At 51.0% G+C, this 24,773-nt stretch overlaps 1 protein-coding gene across 1 annotated transcript in view; it reads right to left on the reverse strand.

Moving 5' to 3' along the window:
* The window catches only part of LOC127039467 (zinc finger protein 436-like), a 121,717-nt gene that overhangs the window by 22,234 nt on the left and 74,710 nt on the right, over positions 1-24,773 (reverse strand). The window contains 1 exon segment of the mRNA XM_050933236.1: positions 191-304. Within this exon segment, the coding sequence (XP_050789193.1) occupies positions 191-304 (114 nt within the window).

Genomic DNA, 24,773 nt, shown 5'->3' on the forward strand with positions numbered 1-24,773 from the left:
GATCGCGGAGCGACCTGCTGCCAGCTGTCAGTCAGAATAGGAGGGAAGCCATGAGTGACATCTGCCATAATGATTCCACATCTGCAGGGAACAATCCTGAACTGGGAGAGCTCACAGGGTCTTTGTAGGGCATCCCAAATGTTTCCTGCATTCCCACACAGTTGTTGAGTTGGTTTAACCAAGTCCTCACCTGTGCAAGCAGCTCTTGGAAGCACTTCTTTCTCAGAGCCCTGGAGGTCTGGGACCCACGGCTCTTCCCCTCGTTCCACCTGGGAGATCATATCAGGTTTGGAAACTGGAAACCCTACTGCAGGCAAAGAAAACCAGGGAGGTCAGTAGAATTTGTGGGATACTTGTCACAAAGAATAGTCCATGGTTTTAACCCCCAGCTCATTGTTAAGCAGTAACATTCCAAGGCTAGCTTCCTTGGCTCAAAGAGGCAGGAGAGTTATTATGATTATAAATCATATTCATTACATTAGTGCTAAGGAGCAACTAACAGTGGGTCCCCATTGTGCTAGGACAAGTACAAACACAGAATAGTAGATGGCCCATGCCCTGAAGAATTTACAATCTAAATACACAAGACAGACACAGAATGGGATAAGAGACAGAACCCACTGTTAGAATAGAGATATTCAGGCCTGCCTGTAAAGCCTATAGTATAAGAACTTAGGGGTATTTTTATCACTTAGCTACTTACAGGAGTATGAAAACAAAGAATCAAAATCACTGTCTGTATTTGTAAGGGCCTTCTCTTACCGTGACAGTCTGAGGCTTTGTCCTTAGGCTAAGGCCTTTGGCTAAGCAGCAGGGGCAGCCATAAGCTGGGAAGCAAAGGGTCACATCCTCACATCCCAAACCAGTCACACTGAAATAAGGTGCTATTGGGCTGTTAGGAAGATGATCCTGTCCTGACAGTGCCCAGCACTACCAGATAAAGAAACAGATCTTAAGATGGTTAAAGAAAACTTAGTTTGATAGCAGCCTGGTTTGGCAAGAAATCACTACTCAATGCTTATGGTTGTGAAACTCTCATTTTTGTATTCTTTTATCTTTATGGCCACCGCTTTACAATGTTAATCAGTCTGGTTCTCTAATTGTTTTTGTCTGCTGTATAATTAATTTTGCTAGGTGTAAGTTAATTAGGTAGTGGGATACAGTTGGTTAGAGAATTATGTTTCAATGTGTTAGGACTGGTTAATTAAATTTCAGTACAATGATTGGTTAAGCAAAGGTATAGCTGAGAATATTACTATATAAACTGAGTCAAACAGGAGGGGGAACAGGAACGTGGAAACAGGGCAAATGCTCTGCAGCATCAGAGCTCATAGATTCATAGATTCTAGGGTCAGAAGGGACCAATGTGATCATCTAGTCCAACCCCCTGCACAAAGCAGGCCACAGAACCCTATCCATCCACTTCTATAACAAACCCCTAACCTATGCCTGAGTTATTGAAGTCTTCAAATTGTGTTTGAAGACCTCAAGCTGCAGAGAATCCACCAGCAAGTGACCCATGCCTCACGCTGCAGAGGAAGGCGAAAAACCTCCAGGGCCTCTACCAATCTGCCCCAGAGGAAAATTCCTTCCCGACCCCAAATATGGCGATCAGCTAAACCCTGAGCATGTGGGCAAGACTCATCAGCCAGCACTCAGGAAAGAATTCTCTGCAGTAACTCAGATCCAATCCCATCCAACATCCCATCATCGACCACTGGGCATACTTATCTGCTGATAATCAAAGATTGATTGCCAAAATTAGGCTATCCCATCATACCATCCCTTCCATAAACTTATCAAGCTTAATCTTAAAGCCAGATATGTCTTTTGCCCCCACTACTCCCCTTGGAAGGCTGTTCCAGAACTTCACTCCTCTAATGGTTAGAAACCTTCGTCTAATTTCAAGTCTAAACTTCCTAGTGTCCAGTTTATACCCATTTGTTCTTGTGTCTACATTGGTACTAAGCTTAAATAATTCCTCTCCCTCCCTAATATTAATCCCTCTGATATATTTATAAAGAGCAATCATATCCCCCTCAGCCTTCTTTTGGCTAGACTAAACAAGCCAAGCTCTTTGAGTCTCCTTTCATATGACAGGTTTTCCATTCCTCGGATCATTCTAGTAGCCCGTCTCTGAACCTGTTCCAGTTTGAATTCATCCTTCTTAAACATGGGAGACCAGAACTGCACACAGTATTCCAGGTGGGGTCTCACCAGTGCCTTATATAACGGTACTAACACCTTCTTATCTTTGCTAGAAATACCTCACCTGATGCATCCTAAAACCGCATTAGCTTTTTTAACGGCCATATCACATTGGAGGCTCATAGTCATCCTGTGATCTACCAATACCCCAAGGTCCTTCTCCTCCTCTCTTGCTTCCAACTGATGCGTCCCCAATGTATATCTAATCTTCTTATTATTAATCCCTAAGTGCATGACCTTGCACTTTTCACTATTAAATTTCATCCTATTACTATTACTCCAGTTTACAAGGTCATCCAGATCTTCCTGTATGATATCCTGGTCCTTCTCCGTGTTAGCAATACCCCCCAGCTTCGTGTCATCCGCAAACTTTATTAGCACATTCCCACTTTTTGTGCCACGGTCAGTAATAAAAGGGTTAAATAAGATTGGTCCCAAAACTGATCCTTGAGGCACTCCACTAGTAACCTCCTTCCAGCTGGTAAGGGGGACACGAGGAAAATGCTCTGCGGTGTCAGAGCGGATAAGAGGGACACACCACCGAAGACCTCAGGTCTCCTGAATCCTCTGGGAAGCCCTGGGTGACAGTCATTCTCTTGTCTCTGTTGGGTATTAGATTGATGTAGGTTACTCCCAGCGAGTCCTAAATGACCCATTCATATTACCCCATGACAGCTACGTAACAAAACACCTCACGTCTCCTGCTCTTTATAATCATAGCAATACCAAACACAGCAGGAAACTGAGGTGTGTATTGGCATCATGCAAGTATCACCCAAAGTCCCACCTCTATCTCAGACACACTGTTCACAGCCCCTGGAGAGAAAGCAAAGCACAGGAACTGGACGTTAGTCCAGCAAAAACAGTGGAGGACAAGCTGCAATCCCCACACACTGGTCAAAAAGGAGAGGCATGTGGGTCCCTATCCATAGAGGGGGCTGGCTAGAGGTCTGATACCTGAGGGGCCATTCCTTGAGCAGACCATGGAGGCAGGTCAAAGGCTTAGGTACCCCGACCTGTGACATTGCAAAAGCACATTTTGGGAATTAGGAAATCTAGTGACTCAGGTGAAATGGGAGGAAGAATTAAACTCCCGCAGTGTGAGGAGAAGGCTGGGCAATTAAACGCTAAACATTCAGGAGCAACAGCCTCTAATTCTTCTGGAAAAGGAGAAAGTAAGAAACAAGAACTGGGCTACGCAACCTCAGGAGGGACAGGCTCAAAGATCCAAGGAGCCTAGAGGGAAGACAGCTTGTGGCTGCTGTAGATGGGGAGAGGGGGGATAAGACTCTCTCCAAACTCTCACTCTTCGTAAAATCAGGGCAGGGTCAAGATCTATGAGCTAGTGTCACATCTTCTGGGCAATTTTATACTTGCTAGAGGTAAGATGTCATGATCAGAGTATTGCTTATTAGCTTGGAACATTCGTGGAGGCAAAGAGGTGAGCATAAAGAAATGGGCTATTAAGGGCAGGTCGACACTACAGCCGGGACTGACGCTGAGATCGATCTAGCCGTGGTCGATTTAGTGATACTATTTAGTAAACGTAGCCTAAGCTTGCTACAGTTCAGGGCCTTATATTAAGTTGAGGCTTTGCGAGAGTGGTTATGCTGAAGTCTAGGATTTACCTGAGGTTTGGGTAGGGATTCAGGGTTAAAGGTCTGGGATCCCCCACAGCTCTAGATCCCCAAACCTCTCCTCCCTCCCAATGACCCACCCAGCCCACTTCCTGGGTGCCCTTCCTCCACACTCCCCTGCTTCTTCCCATTACTCGCAGCCGGCACCACCTCCTGGCGCCTTGGGAGCTTCTTGTGTTCCCTCCTCGACTCTCATTACCTCCTCCCTCCCTGCTGCCTGCTAGTGTATGGGAGATAAGGAAAAAAAGGGGGACAAAGAAACTTGTCAAAACTTGGATGATGAATAAAGGTATAAAGTTATTACTGCTCAGGTTCTTTAGAGACCCCACAGCTTCTAATAACCCAGGGGACAGGACTCCTTACCCAGCGAGGTCACCGTCTCATAGTTCTCCTGCATGACTTCCCTGTAGAGGGCTCTCTGAACAGGGTCCAGAAGAGCCCATTCCTCCCTAGTGAAATACACAGACACCTCCTCAAAAGTCACCGGATCCTGAAAAAGAAAGAGTCCAACACTCAGGACCTGCTGCCCCACTCACAACCCCACTATTCACGGAACAGCAGCACCAGGGAAATAGAAGCTCCAGGAGGCACATGTTCACAGAGTCCCACCCCACCTTGCCTAGAGCAGCCAGGAGGAAGAGAGAACCTTTGTGTCTCCTGTGACGAACCGGGAAAGTTCTTAATGGTTTCTCTGAGTACTGTGTTGGTGCCTCAGTGTCCCCATGGCAGTTCTTAAGTATCTGGCAGAGCAAAGGGCCAGTGCACCTAAATGCCTGACACTCTGTCTCCTAGCAACTGATGGCCTGGGCCCCTTCTCTGCAAAGGTGCCGGCTGAAGGTATTGGAGACAAAGGAATCAGGTGACCTCCTGGCCCGGGAAACGGGCTGGACAGAGAGGAGGGGCTGGGAGGGGTTGTTAGTCTGGAGCTGGCTGGGGTCAAGGGTGGAGGGCAGACCTGGGGCTCTGGCTCACTGCCCCCCAGAATGGACCCAGCCAAGGGGTCTGGTTCGCTGTATCTACAAGCTCTGTTTTAGACCCTGTTCCTGTCATCAAATAAACCTCTGTTTTACTGGCTGGCTGAGAGTCACTTCTGACTGCAAAGTGGGGGTCCAGAACCCGGTGGCTTCCCCAGGAGCCCGCTGGGGTGGACTCGCTGTGGGAAGCACACGGAGGGGCAGAGAATGCTGAATGCTCCAAGGAGAGACCCAGGAGGTGAAGCTGTGTGAGCTTCTTGCCCTGAACAAGTCTGCTCCAAGGGAGAGGAGGCTCCCCAAAGTCCTGACTGGCTTGGTGAGGAGCAGTTCCAGAGCATCGCCCGGGGACTCCGTGACAACTGGTGGCAGAGGTGGGATGTACTGCACCCCGTGAATGGCGCTACTTGCAGTAAGTGACTGGGGAGCAGTAAAACAAAGGAGGGATAATGAGGACCAGGCGTGCTGAAGGCTCAGAGAGGGATGGTTTCAGGAGGCAGTTAACCTCTGGGAGTGTGTGACCAGCGAGAAGGACTGTTCGAATAACGGGGTCCCCCTGAGGACTGCAGCGAGCAGTCTCAGGGGCGGAGGAGCTTGCCACTCAACCCTGGGAGAGAGAAGGATTTTGCAGTAGCAGGGTTCCCCTGGGGATTGCAGGAGCAGTCCCAGGGGCGGAGGAGTCTGCAGCTCAACCCTGGCAAAGAGGTGGTAATCACGAGAAGGGCTGGCACACCAGGGGTTCTTCCCGGAAACCATGGGGGAGCCAAGAGCACACAGGCCTGTGAGTCCTGAGCCACTTGGGAACGGTGAAGTGATGGCCTATCACCATCTCCTTAAGAAGGACCTTGTGATCCTGTGCACAAAGAAAGGGTTACGCATGGGGAAATTCACCAAGGTACAGTTAATCGTGCAGTTGGAGAAAAAGGACCGCTCTGAGGAGCAGATTCCTGGCCCAGATGGGGCTACGAGAGAATCTGAGAGCAGCTGGAGCATCAGTCAGGCATCCCCGGGAGTCTGGTCCCCAATCAGACGAGGGTCTTCACGATTAGGTTCCCCATCAGAAAATTGAAGATGGATGGGATGGAAGCAGAGTCCAAGAGAGCGAAAGGACCGTGAAAGAGAGCAAGAGCCCAAAAAAAAGCTGCAGAAAAAGCAGCAGCAGCATGGACTGGTAATGGTGAAGCAGAGAGACATAGGGGGCTGCCCAGGGGTCAGTGGAAAAACACGCCTGCAGGGGCAAAACCCTGGAACAAAGAGAACTGTGGTGGTGCAGCCCCAGATGCTAAGGGACTGTGGGACCTGGGTAAAGATCCCTGGGGTGAAGCCCCTCGCCCTGCCTACGGCCCAGATCCCTGAGCAGACCCAGAAGGGGTTGGGCTGGCTGGTAGTTGGGGTTCTCCAGGATATCGGCTCGGAGGCCCTGTTGGGGGGTGACTGTCTCCCATGGGACAGGATCCAGGCCCCGCTCCTGTAACGGCCGAGGGTTTGAATTCAAATCCAGGAAACCAATTGGCTAGGACGAAAATGGTCAGTGAAAATGCAAATGACCTGGCTGGCAGGGGGGAGGAGCTGCTGGGCTCAGAATACCTGCCTACCTATAACCAGCCCCTGGGGCTGAGTGGGAGGGAGAGATGCTCCCCGCCCCCCTGCACACCGGAGAGGGGGCTCACGCTGGCTCTGATGCTGTGACCAGAGCAGAGAGCTCCCTGCCTGCCCCCACTGGGACAGCAAGGGCAGCGCTGAGCACGGGGGGAGCTGAGATCCCATCTGAGTGGGGGGACACCTGGGCAGGGCAGGTCAGCTGCCAAACAGGTTTGCCTGGTCCAGACGTGCTGCTGGGAAGTAATTACACAGCAGGGAGGGAGCTACCAGGGACAGGGCTCAGGGGGGCTGTGACCCCAGGTCCAGCCAGTGAGAGGGAGCAGGTCCCACTCCCTGCCCCAGCTGTTAAATCCAAGACCGAGCTGCAGAAGGATCTCTCCTTGGAGAAGCTGAAAAAACTTGCTGGGCACAGCGCTGCAAACCCCCTTGGGGAAGGCTGCAGGGACAGAGTCCTGCAGGAGAAGGGATTCCTGTACCAGAAATGGGTTCCCCAAGGGGAAGTAGAACTGGGGGGAATCGGGAGACAGCTGGTGGTGCCCCAGGAATCCACAGGGTTCTTCCCTTTCGAGCTGCTGGATGGGAGGAGAGTGATGGGACCCCTGAACCTGAAGAGGGAGGATTGGATAAAAAAGGGGGAAGACCTCCGGGGGGATCTCTTCCCTGAGGTGGGAGACAATCTCCCCATCAGGTGTTCCCCGTTCAAAGTCACTGGGAAAGCAGCCCAGAACCTGGAGAGAGAGGTCAGGGACATGCTGGCTTTAGATGGGATCCAGCCGTTTTACAGCCCGTGGGCCTCACCCGTGGGGCTGATCCCCAAGCGAGACAGAATGATCTGGTTTTATGGGGGCTATCAGAAGCTTAAAGCCATCACAGTGTCTAATGCCGACCCCATGCCTAGGCCTGGGAAGACTCTAGACAAGCTAAAAGGAATGAAGAACTTGGCCCTGGCAGACACTAATAACGTACATCTTTAGCTAGACCTGGAAGGAACAGGTGTCCCAGGTGAAGAGGGGGCTGGGCTGCCTCAAGGAGGTGGGACTAACAGTAAAAGCTGAAAAGTGCAAGGGGGGACGGCAAAGGTGTTGTGTCTGGGCCACAAAGTGGGAAGCGGCTGCCCAAGCCCAGAGCTGGCAAAGCCCAGAATGGGGGCTCTTAACCAAGGGAGCCCAAATCACAAACCAAAGGGCTGGGAAAAGACCCAATCCCAGCTTAAACCCAGGAGTACTGGGGTGGCAAAGGGTATGGGCTGCATAAACCTTCCCACATGCGGTCTGCAAGTGCCATCAAGCACACCCAACCTAAGGGAGGGCGTGAAACTGGACTGTCCTGGTGTAACTCACACCAAAAGATGGGAGAAATGCTGGGGCATCCATGGGAACCTTGGTGGGTTCGAACTTCCCCAGGTCACTGGCTGGAGTGACCTCGCTCAGTTCGGTCTCGAAGGGGGGAGAGATGTGACGAACTGGGAAAGTTCTTAATGGTTTCTCTGAGTACTGTGTTGGTGCCTCAGTGTCCCCATGGCAGTTCTTAAGTATCTGGCAGAGCAAAGGGCCAGTGCACCTAAATGCCTGACACTCTGTCTCCTAGCAACTAATGGCCTGGGCCCCTCCTCTGCAAAGGTATCAGCTGAAGGTGTTGGAGACAAAGGAATCAGGTGACCTCCTGGCCCGGGAAAGGGGCTGGCAGAGAGGAGGGGCTGGGAGGGGTTGTTAGTCTGGAGCTGGCTGGGGTCAAGGGTGGAAGACAGAGCTGGGAGTCTGGCTCACTGCCCCCCAGAATGGACCCAGCCAAGGGGTCCGGTTCGCTGTATCTACAAGCTCTGTTTTAGACCCTGTTCCTGTCATCAAATAAACCTCTGTTTCTCTGGCTGGCTAAGAGTCACGTCTGACAGATGGAAGCAGGGTCATCACATTTATCACATAGCTACTAGTCAGAGCTTAATATAGGAGATGGGGCTGTCTCTGGAGCCTGCTGGTAGCTCCCTGGTTGGAATCCCAACACTCTCCAAATAAAATATATGGAAGAAAGGGGAACTCAATAGTAAAGAATAGAAGTTAGAAGGTCAGAATTGTAGAAAGTTGGCAAGGGAAGCTATCAGAAATCAATGATCAACCAATGAAAATAAGAAGGAAGTTTTTAAAAGGACAAAATTAATCCTAACAATGGTCCAGATAACTAGAGTTTTGAAAGACCTGCTGGAGGAGCATGGTGGACTGTTAAATGTTGATTTTAATTAGGACTTGGAACACGTGGGAAATTCCAGAAGGCTGGAATAAAGCTAATGCTGTGCCAATATTTAAAAAGTATAAAAGAGATGACGCAGCTAATTACAAGTGTGTCAGTCTGAAATCGATACTGGGCAAGAGATTGGAGCAGCCGATACTGGATTTCATTAAGAAAGAAAGGAGAGTAATATAATTAGTACCCATTAAAAAGGTTTAGACACAAGAGATCCTATCAAACTAACTAGATATCCTTATTGGATGAGATCAAAAGTTTACTTGCAGCTAATAGTCCTGATGTAATATATGTAGGCACATGAGTTGGTTCAGCACAATATTTTGACTAGAAAGATACAAAATACACATGGCATACATTAAATAGATTAAAAACTGGGATTTTAAATAGGGAACCATGGTCGAGTGGATTTCTTTCTAGCGGTTCCCGCAAGGATTGGATCTTGGCCCTGTGCTATTTAACATTCTTATCAATGACCTGGAAGAGAATATAAAATCATCACCGATAAAGTTTGCAGTTGCCACAAAGACTGGGGGTGGGGGTAACTAACGAAGTGTCAGGAAGTTCAGGTTTCAGCACTGGGAGTCTGGGAAGTTGTCCCAGCCCTGGCTGGAGGGTTATTTCCTGTTCCACAAAGAGGGGAAGTTTCATTCCCAAAGCCTGTGCCTTGAAATTAGAACCTATCTGACACTACAGCCTATATTCAACATAGTGGCAGGATTATAATATGATTAGGACATGACTCATTTTGTACAAAATGAGTCATGTGTGGTGTCACTGGAAAAGTTATGATTTACTGAATATGATTATCCTACCTGTGTGCACGGATCATGTTTGTAGCTGAAGTTATGGATATTGACTCTGTATCTGTCTTTCAAATGTGCTTACACTGGGTTAACAGCCACAAGGAGCCTTTCAGGTACAACAATGACGAAGCCAGACAGTGTTCATGGCTCATCAACAAAGACAATGGACTGTGGAAGAGCTTAGCCCTCCTGTAAACGTTTCAGCCAGCATAGGAGTCATGGCTACTGTGACTCAGCAGGGCATGCTAGGGCATATGACCAGACCACATGACAATCAACTTCATTTTGGTACCTGTATTTTTCCACAAACTGGACTGGGAACTGAGTTTAGAACAAAGGGTTCCTGTCATATGGAAAAGCTACATAAGGTGGGGTGTGACATCATCTCAAGGCCTCATTCCCTGCACAAGAGAACTCCTGGAAACACCTGAGGAACAAAGATTAAACTGGAGGAAGTATTCGTCCCAGTGCAAAGGGATTTCTAGCTTGTGTATGGAAACTTGGTGGACTGCTTGTATCATCAGTCAGGGTGAGAAACTGCTAATTCAAATTCTATCCATCTAGCATGTTAGGCTTGGTTTGAGCTTTTGGTTATTTGCTAAGTAATCTGCTTTGATCTGTTTGCTAACACTTATCGCTGGGAAATTGGCTGTTGTCTTCTCTCTCTCTCCTTGAGTGGCTTAGGTAAAGCACTCAGGTAGCTTACTTGGCTGCATGGCGCCACCTGCTGTCGAGTTGAGTGATAACAGGCCCTGGAAAGGCTGGCTGAATCTCTAGCAAAGCAGTGTGAGAAGGGCCAGCCCAGCTTGAGGGTTAGAGAGCACAGCGGTTCCCAGAAGCCCCCCAGACTGCACCCTGGGGTGACAACCCATCACACCCTGGAGTACACAATTCTCAGCAGGTTTGTCCTGGGTTAGGGGTTGTTATAAAATTGGATGGGTGGGGTTCTGTGGCCTGCCTTGTGCAGGAGGTCAGACTATATGATCATATTGGTCCCTTCTGACCTATGAGTCTATGAGTCACATCCTTTCCCCTCTCTTTCTCCACCCAAGATATTTCCTGCCTCCCACCACCTCTAGCAGATCCCATCAGTGGTGAGCTCCAGCCGGTTCGCATGAACTGGTTGTTAAATTTAGAAGACTTTTTAGAACAGGTTGTTCCAGGACAACTGGTTCTAAAAAAGCTTTTAAATTTAACAAAGGCTCAGGCAGTTGCCCACCCGGCCCCCGGCCCCACCTCACACCCCCCCTCCTCTGAATGCTCCACCCTCCTTCTCCTCCCCTTCCCCTGCTTCCCGCGAATCAAATGTTCGCGGGAAGCCTGAAAGAAGCAGCAGGCAGGTAACCCAGGCCGGGGGGGTGGGGGAACGGCACGCGTGGCTCAGTCTGGTTCCAGCCGAGCGCCCCAGCCGGGTCCCGTCTAAGCACCCCTGGCTCGGGCTGGTCCTGGCCGAGCGGCTCTGACCTGGCCCAGCTCAGGCCCCGCAGCACCGGTCCCGGCCGAGCGGCTCCAGCCCAGCTTGGGGAGTTGGGTCCTGCGGCGCCAGTCGCGGTCCCAGGAGAGCGGTCCCAGTCCTGGCCCCAGGCAGTGTGGTAAGGGGGCAGGGAGCAGGAAGGGGGTGTTTGGTGGGTTGTGGGCACGTGGATAGGGGTCAGGGCGGTCAGAGGGCAGGGAACAAGGGAATTGAATGGGGGCAAGTGTCCCAGGGGGCAGTCAGGAAGGAGCAGGGGTTGGATGAGGTGGTGGGGGGCAGTCAGGGACAGAGAGAAGGGGTGGTTGGATGGGGCAGAGGTTCTGAGGGGGCATCAAGAATGAGAGGAGGGGTTTGATGGGGCGGCAGGGGGCAGTCAGGGGACAGGGAAGGGGGGGATAGGTCAGAGGTACCCGGGGTGTGTGTCAAGGAACACGGGGGGTTGGATGGGGCATGACCCCCGGGGGGGGCATGAGCCCCTTGTGAGGTGAGGAGGAAGGAACCTGTTGTTAATATTTTGGCAGCTCATCACTGGCTCCCACCCTCCCATACATTTACTGCTTCTCTCCCTAAAAGCAGAACCCACCACCAGCTCCCTGAGAATCCCTTACCTGAGCCAGTTCCATTGCAACCATTGCCTTCCCCCTGGGAGGATGGGATGATCTGGAGCAAAACGTGGACGTTATTCTGTAGCCTGCCAGGGTGAGAAGGGCAATGTGAGAGCATTCACACAGGGTTTCTGTCCTTTCCACATGTCGATTCCCCCCAGGATTTTCCCTGCTAATGGACATTCTAGGTTCTGCCACATTGGGAAGCACAGAGTGACCTTATTCCAGTACAGATCTAGCCCCCTCCTACCAGGGTGTAACCCTCTGACACATGGTGAAACCCTCCCAGTAGCAGAGTCTCTCTGTTACACTTCTCAAGTTTGCGGGCGATACCAAGCTGGGAGGGGTTCCAAGGACTTTGGAGGATAGAACTGAAATTCAAAATCATCAAAATTCAAACTGGAGAAATGGTCTGAGGTAAATAGGATGAAATTCAGTAATGACAAATGCAAAGTACACTGCTTAGGAAGGAACAATCATACAAAATGGGAAATAACTGCCAAGGAAGGAGTGCTGTGGAAACGGATCTGGGGATAATAGTGGATCAGAAGCAGAATATGAGTCAACAGAGTTACGCTTTTTTTGCAACAGTAAGTATCAATTGGGGATGTATTAGCAGGAGTATTGTAAACAAGATACGAGAAGTAATTCTGCCGCTCTACTCCGCAATGATTAGATCTCAACTGGAGTAGCGTTTCCAGTTCTGGGGGCCACATTTCAGGAAAGATGTGGGCAAAATGGAGAAAGTCCAGAGAAGAGTAACAAAAATGAATAAAGGTCTAGAAAACATGGCCAATGAGGGAAGATTGAAAAAACTGGGTTTGTTTAGTCTGGAGAAGACTCAGAGGGGACATGATCACAGTTTTCAAGTAAATAAAAGGTTGTTACAAGGATGCCAGAGAAAAATTGTTCTTCTTAATCGCTGAGGATAGGACAAGAAGCAATGGACTTAAATTACAGCAAGGGCAGTTTAGGATAGAGATTAGGAAAAAAGCTTCCTAAATGTCAGAGTGGTTAAGCACTGGAATAAATTGTCTAGGGAGGTTGTGGAATCTCCATCACTGGGGATATTTAATAGCAGGTTGGACAAACACCTGTCAGGGATTGTCTAGATAATATTGAGTCCTGCCTTGAGTGCACGGGACTGGCCTAGATGACCTCTCGAGGTCCCTTCCAGTTCTATAATTCTATGAACCAAAGGCCAGAGAAGAGCAGAATCAAACGAGTCACTCTGGGGAATTCTCTCTGTCACTGTTCCCAAGGCAGCTCTCTCAGGTTTACAAAGCTGTTTGATGCTCCAGCCTTTATACAGTCTCTCCTGGCAGTGCCCCTTTCATGGGCTGAGCCTAGTTTTAGCTTTTGGGAAGCATGAGCCCTGGGGCTCTGAGACTGGGCCTTCTTGCCTCAGCACATCTTGTTTCTTTCTGTGGCCCCACAGTGAGTCCAAATGAATAGATACTCCTGACAGAGACTGTGAACATGAGAACGTCAGAGCTGCCCACTGCATCAGACCAATGGTCCATCTAGCTCAGTGGCCAATGCCAGGTGCTTCAGAGGGAATGAACAGAACAGGTAATCATCAAATGATCCACCCCGTCACCCATTCCCCGCTTCTGGCAAACAGAGGCTAGAGACACCATCCCTGCCCATCCTGCCTGTGACACTGGCAGATGAGGTGTTAGCTCTTGCAAAAGCCCCCATGTCTTCATTGAACAGGGACAAACACATAGCTGGAATCAGTCTGACTCACCCGTGTTAGTATTAGGGACTAGGATTATAAGAATGCGTTTACACTTCATTGAATGCTTGTGAGTTGCTGACTGGGTTAATATCTGACTAGTTGCATTGTGAGCCTCTGTGGCTCTGTAAATCACCAGACAGGACAGAGACTTTACCTAGGTGAAGTGCTGACTGGCAACCGAATGCATTACATCCTGCCTGGCAGGAAAGGTTCATCAACACCAGAGAGACTATTATGGGATGTTAAAGACGACAAAAGACTGTTGTTGTGCTCTTGACTTCCCATTAGCTCAGTTTGCAGCTCAGAGCACATGGCAGGAAGGGGATAAAAAACCCCATACAGAAGGAACTGATTATCCGTATGCTGCTTGGACTCAGGGGGGCAAAAATTCTAGGCATAAGCAAGAGATCCCCAGCTGATTAGCCTGGGTTAGTCCTAAGGAAGATATAGGGCTTGCTTATTATAGAAGCTTCTATTACCTTTTGAAATTTAAGACTGTAACTTGTCTCCATCTATAGAATTACCTGGTTTTAACTTCGTAAACAACTCTCGTTTCCTTTTAAATAAGTCTTAATACAGGTTATTACAGGACTGGCTACAAGTATTGTCTTTGCTGTGAGATCTAAGATTCAACTGACCTCAGTAAGTGACTGGTCCTTTGGGACAAGGTCAGGCGTGACAAAGCCCTGGTTGGGATGATTTAGTTGAGGATTGGTCCTGCTCTGAGCATGGGGTTGGACTAGATGACCTCCTGAGGTTCCTTCCAGCCCTGATATTCTATGATTCTACGACTGGCAGTAACCTGAACATTGCTGTGATTCATAGGGTAAGGCAGTGGTTCTCAACTAGGGGTCCTGGGCCCGCTAGGGTCACTAGCAGGTTTCAGGGCGGGCGCCAAGCAAGGCCAGTATTAGACTCACTGAGGCCCAGGGCAGAAAGCTTAAATCCCAGTGCATGGGGCTGAAGTCCAGGGCCCTGAGCCCTACCTGAGGTTGAAGCCAAAGCCTAAGCAATGTAGATTTGTGGGGCCCCTGTGGCATGGTACCCCAAGAGAGGAAGAAAGTGCTCAGAGGACTCAGCCAGAAAGTTGAGCCCTGACACAGTACTGGCTTAGAGGGTCTCTGCCGGTCAGGAAGGGCTAGCAGCGAGGGAAAACTGGCAACTGATGGTTGGAGGGGTGAAGAGGTTTGGGGTATGGTGGGGGAAGAAGCATCTGGGACTGGTTAACCGGGGGCTGGGCAGTCTCCATAGGGGACACTTGCTCCTCCTTTGCCCTTTTCACACCCTCTTGCAAGTAGAGAATGACCACGCTGTCCCCACCCCCCGAGGCAGCCATGTCTCAGGACTCTCCCAAGTTCCACCCAATAACTCTCTTCCCATTTGGGGTAGAGCTCGGGGCCACAAATCACCACCAAGATGAACCCAGCTGAATGCTGCTTGTTCTGGTGCCACAAGGGCCTCTGGTGGGTGAAAGGCAGAACTGTAGCACTTCTCAGGCAGAACGTATCTTCTTCATGCCAAAAAAAAAGAAATTCTGCGCTGGACGTGAATTCTGCGCATACGCAATGGTGCAGAATTCCCACATGAGTAACTCACACCTGGCACAAACATAACCTGCTCACTCCCATCTCTTCTCCCTATGTGTCCAGTCCCAGAGCTGCTGCTGTCATTAATGCACAGAGGCTTTCACTCCTGTTAGTGCTGGCAAGACCCAATCCAGTTACAGGACTGAACCCTTATTTTCCTATCACACGGGAGAGTCTCAGCTGAGGGGGAGGTGAGATGCGGAGGGGGTACAAAGGGGAAAGTTGTTGTACCCATGTTGGTCCCAGGATAGCAAAGAGGTATTTTTAATTAGTTCTAAAAAAATTATCTCACTCACCTTGTCTCTCCAAGAGATCTGAAAGTGGCAGAAGGAGACAAACAGGAAGACAGAGCTCAGGACTCTAAACCAAACATTTCAAACCCCTGGAAGAAACAACATTTCCCTTCTGCCCCTGGGTATGTTTGGATCCTATATGAGGGACCACCCCATTCCCCTCACAGCAGCAAAGAGAGACTGCAGCCAGCCCCAGATGGTCTTTCCCAATCCTGGCATGTTTGTTGTGACAGTTTGTGTGTGGTGGGTGCACGGGCTGGGTACAGCTGGACCCATCTGCAGATCGGAAAGTCAGGGCAACTCTAGCACAGCTTGGGGACTGTGGGAAGGGGGAGCAGTTCTGGAGCTGGGCCTCTGTCCTCTCTAGATCCCATGGCACATGACTCTGGTAGCATCAAGTGGGTCCATCACTGCAGGGGAAGATTGGGGTAGTGTCTGAGATCAGGGTGAGAATTGGAAGGGGGTCCATGCTCAAGAATGGGGGATGGAATTCACCTTCCCACCCCTCTGCAGAGCTCAGCAACTAGGGATTTATCCAGTGAAGTGAATTTCACTCTGGGTGACTTTGAGTCAGCCACGGAAAGATCCTTGTGCCTTAGGTTCTACACGGGCCACAGGAGTTTACTAGTTCTCCCTCCCTAGACGGCCGGGGGTAGCCAGGGATAATTAGTGGGTTATGGGAATTAGAAGATGAAAATTCACTAAGAGCAATGATATTTGTGTGTTTATTATTAAAGCCACAGACACCCACCGATCCCCGTCCTCCTTCCGATGAGCTATAAATATCTAAGGGACTCAGCTACTGATCCTGCAGTCAGTTCCTGCCCTTCCCCACTTTCTAAAGCAGCACTTTTAACACCAGGGCAGGGAAACATGTAAATACTTTGAACCAAATTCCAGAAGCTGCTGAGCATGGAGAAGTTAAAATGAAACCAAGGTTCCATCTCTCCAAGGACCTGGCCCCTAGTGCCAAACAACAGACACTCCCCAGCAATCTGAAATGGCCACTTCATAACTGACAAAACGTTAATAATCTGTTCATTTCTGGGAATTACCAACAAGAGAAACAACCCAGTGACGGTGATATCCTGAGGAAAAGATCTCATGTGTCTTTAGATCATACCCATTTGTAACCTGGAACTTTATACACTAAAATGCCTAATTCATAGCCCTATGGTGATTACCTGACATCACTACAGGGCAGAATTAAGGTTGGGTGCCTTAGTTGTGAATGTCCATCCCCTAACATATTGCAATTGCGGTTAAGTGGGTTTGACAAAATTCATTTTGTCTATTTCTTTCTCGTAATTTCAATAGATAGTGATAAAAATTTTTAAGCCCTTTTTTCAATGTTTACAATTTCAATGTTCAGAGTTGTGGGAAGTTATGGGAGTCCACAGACAACAATTATTTTAATTATAGTAACTGCTGAGATTCCAAAAGCCAAATCATATGACTGTTCAAAGAGAAATTGTCAATGTCACATGCAAAATATACAGTGTAAATATCCTTAAATCACACTCAACTTTTTCCAGAAGCATTTCTGTATATTACTTATACAAAAATTTTTTCCTCTGTGTACAGTGAAATCAGCATTTGCTGCAATTTATTCATAAAAATCTAATCATTTCAAACATAATTTTAAGTAATAAAGTACTTGAATTCTTTCACTTCCTAGACTGGAATATTTCATTTCAGGATAATTACTCCCTCCCTGTGATGTATTTTTCTCTCAGTACCATAACCCTCTTGTGATGTAGCTCTTGTCTCGGTGCTCTCCTGAGGCTAGTGGCATTATGATCAGAAGGTGACACACTGACACATGAGCAGAGACACATGGAGGAAGGTGGAGGACGAGGTAACATGGAGCCTACCAGGGTTGAACATGGCTCTAAGAACAAACGCCCTCTCAGCCTCTCCTCTCTCCCACCTCCCAGAGTCTGTAACTCAGATAAATCGTTCCTTGAAATCTAAACAGCCCCAGTTTGAGAGACTGTGATTAATGCAGGTACCTTAGGGGCTGCTGCACCAACCCCCTGCCTGGATGAGGAGGATGAAGAATAGCAGTAAAAATGGGTTAGGCTGGGAGAGGGCACAGTTGATGTGAGACTGGGAGCCAAGTTGACCAAGAGGCCAGAACTCATGGAGGGTTTAGGAGAAGTCAACAGGACTGGGTAGAGGCATTTCAGTGTATTTTCCCCATTAACCATTCTGCCATGTTTTTAATTTAGAAACTTTTCATTCTCATCTAAACACCTTGGAGCTAAGCTGGATTGATGCATTTCCACTTACAGCGGTAGAGTTATTAAGTGTTTAATCAGATGCTCATGCAACACAAAGCAGTGAATAATGGGTGTGCTTTCATTCATTAACTTGACTGTGTGCTGTGCATCGCTTTTAAAAAAAGATGGTGTGAGGGAGTGTCAAAATTTTAGGCATTAAGAAATGGGACATAGGTGTTAGTTCCTTTCTCATGCATTTCTCTCCTAATTTTAATGTCAGTTTTGAATTAGTATTAATACCATGTTATTTTAACAGCAGTAGGGTCCTTTTGTATAATTGTTTGCAAGATTTCAATGGATATTGCAAACCAACCATCTTAACCTCTTATTTTGAGATTCCTAAATACAACTCAGCGCACCTCTCCTGAACGACTGCAAGCCCTGGCCAGTGACATGTTCCTTAGAGAGCAAACACTTGACGAGCCCTTTCAACCTAAAAGCGCGCATTTGGCTCTTTGACACTGCTTTATTCGCCCAGCCAGAAAATGCTATAGGGAACCCGGTCATTACAGCCGACCGTCACTAGGTACAGTTCTACCAGCTATGGGCCAACATTCAAATGGTTCTGTTTGTTTATCTTTTATTCAGCGTTGCAATTCTTAGATCCTATTTACATACTGGAAGTGAAATAACCGAAGCAAGTTAAGGAGAGAGCGGCATCAGGAAAAGGTGGGGGTAAAACAACAAATGGAAAGAACTGACTATGCAGAAAGGAACATCGCAAACTATCAGAGCCCCAGACCCCCGTCCAACTGACCCCACTCCAGCCAGGCATATCAATCTGGGTCCCTGAAAAATCGCCCAGCCCATCTGGCAGTGAATGCTGCATGTTTCAGGGAGAGCTACGCTGTGTGCATCTGCTCTGCTGACATGCTGCTTTGGTACGGAACGCACCACGGCCACAGGGAGCAGAGACATGGACTCCTACAAAACACATACCCAGACACACCTTCAGTGCTGCACCCCCTCCTCACCTCCCTACTGTCTGCCATCCCCTCCCCTACCTCCACATGGCCATTCTCAGCCTATTGCTAACACTTCCTCCCAGCCTTCAGCACTATAAATAAATAAATAAAACGCGGTGTTACAAAAGGTAGATCGTGCCACAGAAACCGGATCTGGATGTCAGTAAGGTTTTTGATACAGTTCCACATGGGAAACTATTCATTAAATTGGAGAAGATGGGGATTAATATGAGAACCGAAAGTCAATAAAGAATTGGTTCAAGGAGAGTCTACAAGAGGGTCATATTGAACGGTGAGTTGTCAGGCTGGAGTGAGTTACTAGTGGAGTTCCTCAGATCAGTCTTGAGACCAATCTTACGCAACACTTTTATTAGTGATCTTGGCACAAGAAGTGGGACTGGGACACAAAACTGGGAGGGATTGCCAATATGGAGGAGGACAGGAAAATCATACAAGAAAATCTACATGTCCTTGAAAGCTGGAGTAATAGAAATGGGATGAAAATGAATAGTGCACAAATTCTAGTTGTTAGTCCCCGAGTGTATAATTTTGCAATAAACTGGGGATTTATCGATTGGAAGTGACAGAGGAGGAGAAAGACCTGGGTGTATTGGTTGATCACAGGATAATTATGAGCTGTCAACGTGATGCAGCCGTGAAATAGGTTAATGCAGTCCTAGGATGCATCAGGTGAGGTATTTCCAGCAGACACATGAAAGGGTTAGTACTGTTATAAAAGGCACCGATGAGACCTCATCTGAAATACACCTCTACCTTCTGCCCTTAAAGTCTCTGAGTCTATAAACTGTGCTTTGTGTTGCACAGACACTGATGCAGATCAGGGCCCCATCGTGCAGCACATGGCAGAGAACCTGACTGAGACCAGCACCTCCATTCTGCTGGGCACTGCACAGACAGAGAGGGACAGTCCTTGCCCCAAAGAGATCACAATCCAAGGAGACAATGGGTAGAAGGAAAACAGAGAGGGGCTGTGACTTCCCCAAGGTCACCGAGCAGGTCAGGGACAGAGCCAGGAACAGACCCTGTTAACGCCAAAGCCACATCACCCGCAGCTTGGAAAGGTCCCCACACCCCATTGTATTAAGCTGCAGGAAGAGGTGGTTTGTCCAGGGACGCACAGGCTGTCTTGGCAGGGTAGCTCAGCTGTGGTCCCTGCACACAGCTGGGTGTGTGTGTCATGGGTCAGGAGAAGTCAGTGTCCAGTCCTGTGGGGTTGTGTTCCTGGCTCATACCTCCAGCACTCACTGCTGCCCCTCCCTTACCAGCTGCACTGGTCAGCCAGCCCCAGGACTCTATGAGGTCACTGTCCCTCCCACTCCACCACTTCAAACCTGCAAACAGGGACATGGTGCACCAGTGCCAGAGTGCACTAGTGTAAAGTCTGTCTGTACTAAGGGTTTGCACCAGTGCCTAAAACACCAGTGGGGCAGAGACCTTCACTACCCAAAACAGCAGGACGGTGGCACTAGAACTGGGATCTAGTTCTAGCTTTGTCACAGACCTTGCACACATCAATGTTTCTCCTCCCAACTTTAGTCTCTTTACCCAGCTGCCCACTCACTGGGGTCTCTCCTCTCTCCAGAGCTCCTCACCACTAAAATATGTGTGTATGTCACCAGAGCTGAGCAAGTTCAGCTCTGGAATAGTCTTACAAGGGGGGCTGTGGAGTCTCTTTCCCTGGAAGTTTTTAAGAACTGGTAGGACAAACCTCTGTCAGAGATAATCTACATATACTTGGTCCTGCCTCAGCAGAGAGAGCTGGACTTGATGACATCTTGAGGTCCTATCTAGCCCTACATTTCAAGGATGTTATGCTATATATACATATAAAACAACATACAAAAAAAAACCACACAACAACATGATGTCAGGCCATTCAAAAAAACAACAACAACAACAACAAAACAAAAAACTACACTGCATAGCATAAAATGACACAATACTAAGGAGAAGAAAGCAACACAATGCAAACTAACACACCTTAGGACAAAAGTACACAATGCAAAATAACAACTCAAACCAAGATAACACAGACACCAAACAAGCTAAGGCAAAACAACGCATCATAAAACTATGCAACACAACATGGTGCATCATAGTTCCAAAAGGCACCATGCAAAATAGCTCAGCATAGAACAGGACACAGCACAAGAGAGAATTATTTCAGTGTAGACCTGGAAGGCATCTTGAGAGGTCGTCTACTCCAGCATCCTGTGATGAGGCAGAACCAAGTATCCCTAGACATTCCCAGACTGGTGGATCTCTAACCTGGTCTTAAAAATCTCCAGTGATGAAAATTCCACAGTCTCCCTTGTAAGCCAATGCAAGGCAAACACAGACCAGAACAACACTGTACACACACATGCTGGGCTTGTGGATAAGGGGAGAGGGAAGACCTGAAACAATCTGGGTTCAGTTCCAAGTTTTGTCCCAGATTCTCCATGCAAACTTGAGCAAATTACTTCAGCTCTCTGATCTTCAGTTTCCTCATCTGTAAAATGGAGAGTCACCTCCGAGCATTGGCCTATTTAGCCTTTGAGCTTTTTGTGGCAAGGTCTATCATTGTGGGCATGTCTACACTGCAGTCAGACACCGGCGGCTGGCCTGTGCCCACTGACTTGGGCTCACATGGCTCAGGCTGCAGGGTGTTTAATTGTGGTGTTGATGTTCTGGCTTGGGCTGCAGCCCAAGGTCTGGCACCCTCCCACCTCGCAGGGTCCTACAGCCTGGCTCTAGCCCGAGACAGGACATCTATACTGCAATTAAACAGCCCCTTCGCCTGAGCAACGTGAGCCTGAGTCAGCTGGCATGGGCCAGCTGGGGGTTTTAATGGCAGTGTAGAGATACCCTTGGTGTCTTTTCTGCACTTATCACAATGGGAACCCTGATTTTGGTCAGTGTTTGTGCAGAGCCCTGCACAACAGGAAGCCTGATCTCAGTTGGGGACTCTGCAACTCCCAGCATTACAGGAGCCCTGATTTTGTTTAGAGCCCCTGCAGCAACTGGCAAAATGTGGGGGCAGGATCTCTGTCAGGGTCTGTGCAGTGCACAGTACAGTGGTGGGGTGTGATCTTTGTTAGGGTCAGTGCCATGCCAGGCCCAACAGGGATATAGATCTCAGTCGAGGTCTCTGAAGTGCCCAGAACAATGGAGGCAGCGGTTTGGGTCACAGTTGCGCGCTGCCTGGCACAAGGGGGACTGTGATTTCAGGTGCAGGATCTCAGTTTTATCTGGCACAACAGTGGGGTCTGATCTCACCTTGGGTGTCTTCAGTGCCTGGCAGAACAGGGTCCAGATCTCAGTTGGGGTCTCCGCAGCGCCTGGCAGAACAAGGCCCAGATCCTGGGGTCTCTTCAGCACCTGGCAGAACAGGGCCACGCTCAGTATGATAAGAGCCCTGATCTCAGTTATACACCTGAAGAGAAAAGTGGGAAGATTTTCGAGAATTCAATATCAGTATTTCAGAACTGAGGAGAAAATGGGGCACAAACTAAATATTTGCCAATATAAGGGACAAGCATCAATATGTGTGGAGATTTTATGTCACCATTCAACAGTTCACGAGAAAAGAGGGGAAATTGGAGGGGATTACACAGGGATATTGAATCAACAACAGGATGGGACGGATTCTTCTTGCCTCACACTCACAGGGCCAGGAGGGAGCCCTGGGTGATGTCTTTTCACAGGGGAAAGGAGTGGGGCTGGAGGCAGAAGGTTGCTGGCTGTGGGGAAGGGCTGGCAGTGGGGTCTGGGAATGTGACTAGCTAGTGATGGGGGGGAGGGAGAGGAGTAGCTGGACTAGAAAATTTGGGGCTTGGCCATCTCAGTGGGGGACACTTGCTCCTCCCTCCCCTTCCCACGCCCTGTTGCCAGCAGAGAGGGGCTCCCCCAGCCCAGCCCAGAGGTGTCCCTGTCTCAGGCCCCCCCAGCCTCTGCCCAGCTCAGAAATCACTCGGGGGAACCATTTCCCACCCACACAAGGACAAATCCCTGCAGGTGAAAATGGGGGAAACACCCCAAACCTGAGATCTGAACTGGCCATTGGCGAAGGGCAGAGAAAATGGGGCACAATGGGGGGAGGGGAACAGGGAACTTCTCAGGGGTTTGGGGGAGGGGGGGTCACCCTGGGTGCTGCTCGTTGCTCTCTAGGGAGAAAGGGGGCAGGACGGGAGGGGAGGGGGGTCCCCACGGGGGGGGGCAGCGGTAAATCCGAGGGGATCTCAGCCCCCCCCTTTCTCTCCCCGCTCCTCGGGGGTCACCTGCTCCCCCCCCCCCCCGGCCATGTCCGGGCTGCACAGACATTTCCCCCCCGCCCCTTTCCCAGCCCCCGCCCGGCCCCACGGGGGGTTAATGCGGGACTCTCCTCCTGCCCGATCTGCGCATGCCCAGAGCCCAACGGCACAAACCCTTCTCCGGCCCCGGGAGAGGCTCCAACGGCCCCGCGCGAGCCAGGCAGAGCCGGAGCGACCAACGCGTATTTGCAACTCGGCTTGTTCGCGCCCAACCAACGTCACTTCCGGTCCGGGGAGACTCAGGAACTACATCTCCCAGCCTGCCCCGGGGCCAGGCAGACCGTCTCCCCGCCCCTCCTCCTTTTCCCCTGCTGACAGACCGCCCCCCCCCGCCTTTTCCCGGGGAGCGGTTTAATACAGCGGCAGCGCTGGGAGGGCTTGTGACCTCTAAACAACCGCCAATCCCCAGCCCTGACCCCCCCCCAGCGCACCCCAAACTCCCAGCTCCCCCAGCCCTGACCCCCCCAGTGCACCGCAAACTCCCAGCTCCCCCCCAGCCCTGACCCCCCAGCGCACCCCAAACTCCCAGCTCCTCCCCGCCCTGACCCCCCAGCGCACCCCAAACTCCCAGCTCCCCCCCAGCCTTGACCCCCCAGCGCACCCCAAACTCCCAGCTCCCCCCAGCCTTGACCCCCCAGCGCACCCCAAACTCCCAGCTCCCCCCAGCCCTGAACCCCCAACGCACCCCAAACTCCCAGCTCCCTCCAGCCTTGACCCCCCAGCGCACCCCAAACTCCCAGCTCCCCCCCCAGCCCTGACCCCCCAGCGCACCCCAAACTCCCAGCTCCCTCCAGCCTTGACCCCCCAGCGCACCCCAAACTCCCAGCTCCCCCCAGCCCTGACCCCCCCAGCGCACCCCAAACTCCCAGCTCCCTCCAGCCCTGACCCCCCCAGCGCACCCCAAACTCCCAGCTCCCCCCAGCCCTGTCCCCCCCCAGCGCACCCCAAACTCCCAGCTCCCCCCAGCCCTGACCCCCCCAGCGCACCCCAAACTCCCAGCTCCCTCCAGCCCTGACCCCCCCAGCGCACCCCAAACTCCCAGCTCCCACCAGCCTTGACCCCCCCCAGCGCACCCCAAACTCCCAGCTCCCCCCAGCCCTGTCCCCCCCCAGCGCACCCCAAACTCCCAGCTCCCCCCCAGCCCTGACCCCCCCAGCGCACCCCAAACTCCCAGCTCCCCCCCAGCCCTGACCCCCCCAGCGCACCCCAAACTCCCAGCTCCCCCCAGCCCTGACCCCCCCAGCGCACCCCAAACTCCCAGCTCCCCCCAGTCCTGACCCCCCCAGCGCACCCCAAACTCCCAGCTCCCCCCAATCCCAGCCGCTCCCGCCCGCCCGGTTCTGACACCCCAGATCCACCCCGCAGCTCCCCCTCCCCTCGGTCCCGGGCCCAGCCTGGGCTCCGAGTTCTGCAGCCGAGCCGCGCTCCGGCCCCTCCTGCAGCTCCCGGCCCAGCCGCTCCGCCCCGCCCGGGACGGACACTCACCCCCCGCAGCCCCGCTCCGGCCGCGGGGAGCTCGGGGACCCCCCGGGCAGGGGGTGAACCAGGGAGCCGGGCCTGGATCCTCCCCACAGGAGCGTGTCCGCCCCACGCGTGTCCCCACCCCCTCGGGCCCTGCCCCCGGCCTCACCGCGCTGCCCCGCGGGCTGCAGGGCTGGAGCAGCCCCCGCGCTGCGCTCCCGACCCGGCCGCGGCCCCGCTGCCGGTGTAACGGGGCAGAAACTGCACCTATTGCCAAACCGGAGAGTTCCTCAAAGTGTCGTCACACCAGCACAAAGGGGCGGGGCTACTCCTCCCCGGGCCTGGCCCTGCCCCCGGGCCCCACGCAGGGGGGTTGGACACGCGGGGACCCGCCTCAGCCCGGAGGGGGCAGGAGAGGGGCTGGGGCTCCCCAGGGGAAAAGCAGGGGCGGGGGCTGGTGCTGCTGAACTATCAGACTAAGGAGCCCCCGGCTGAGAGTGCAGCGAGCACGTGTCAGTTCAGCGCTGGAGATGGGACCCAGCACGTGTCAGTCACCTGCCTCTAAAGCCTCTAAATCCCCTGGGCACCGCT

This window comes from Gopherus flavomarginatus, chromosome 23 (genome assembly GCF_025201925.1).
Source record: "Gopherus flavomarginatus isolate rGopFla2 chromosome 23, rGopFla2.mat.asm, whole genome shotgun sequence".
Lineage (NCBI taxonomy): Eukaryota > Metazoa > Chordata > Testudines > Testudinidae > Gopherus > Gopherus flavomarginatus.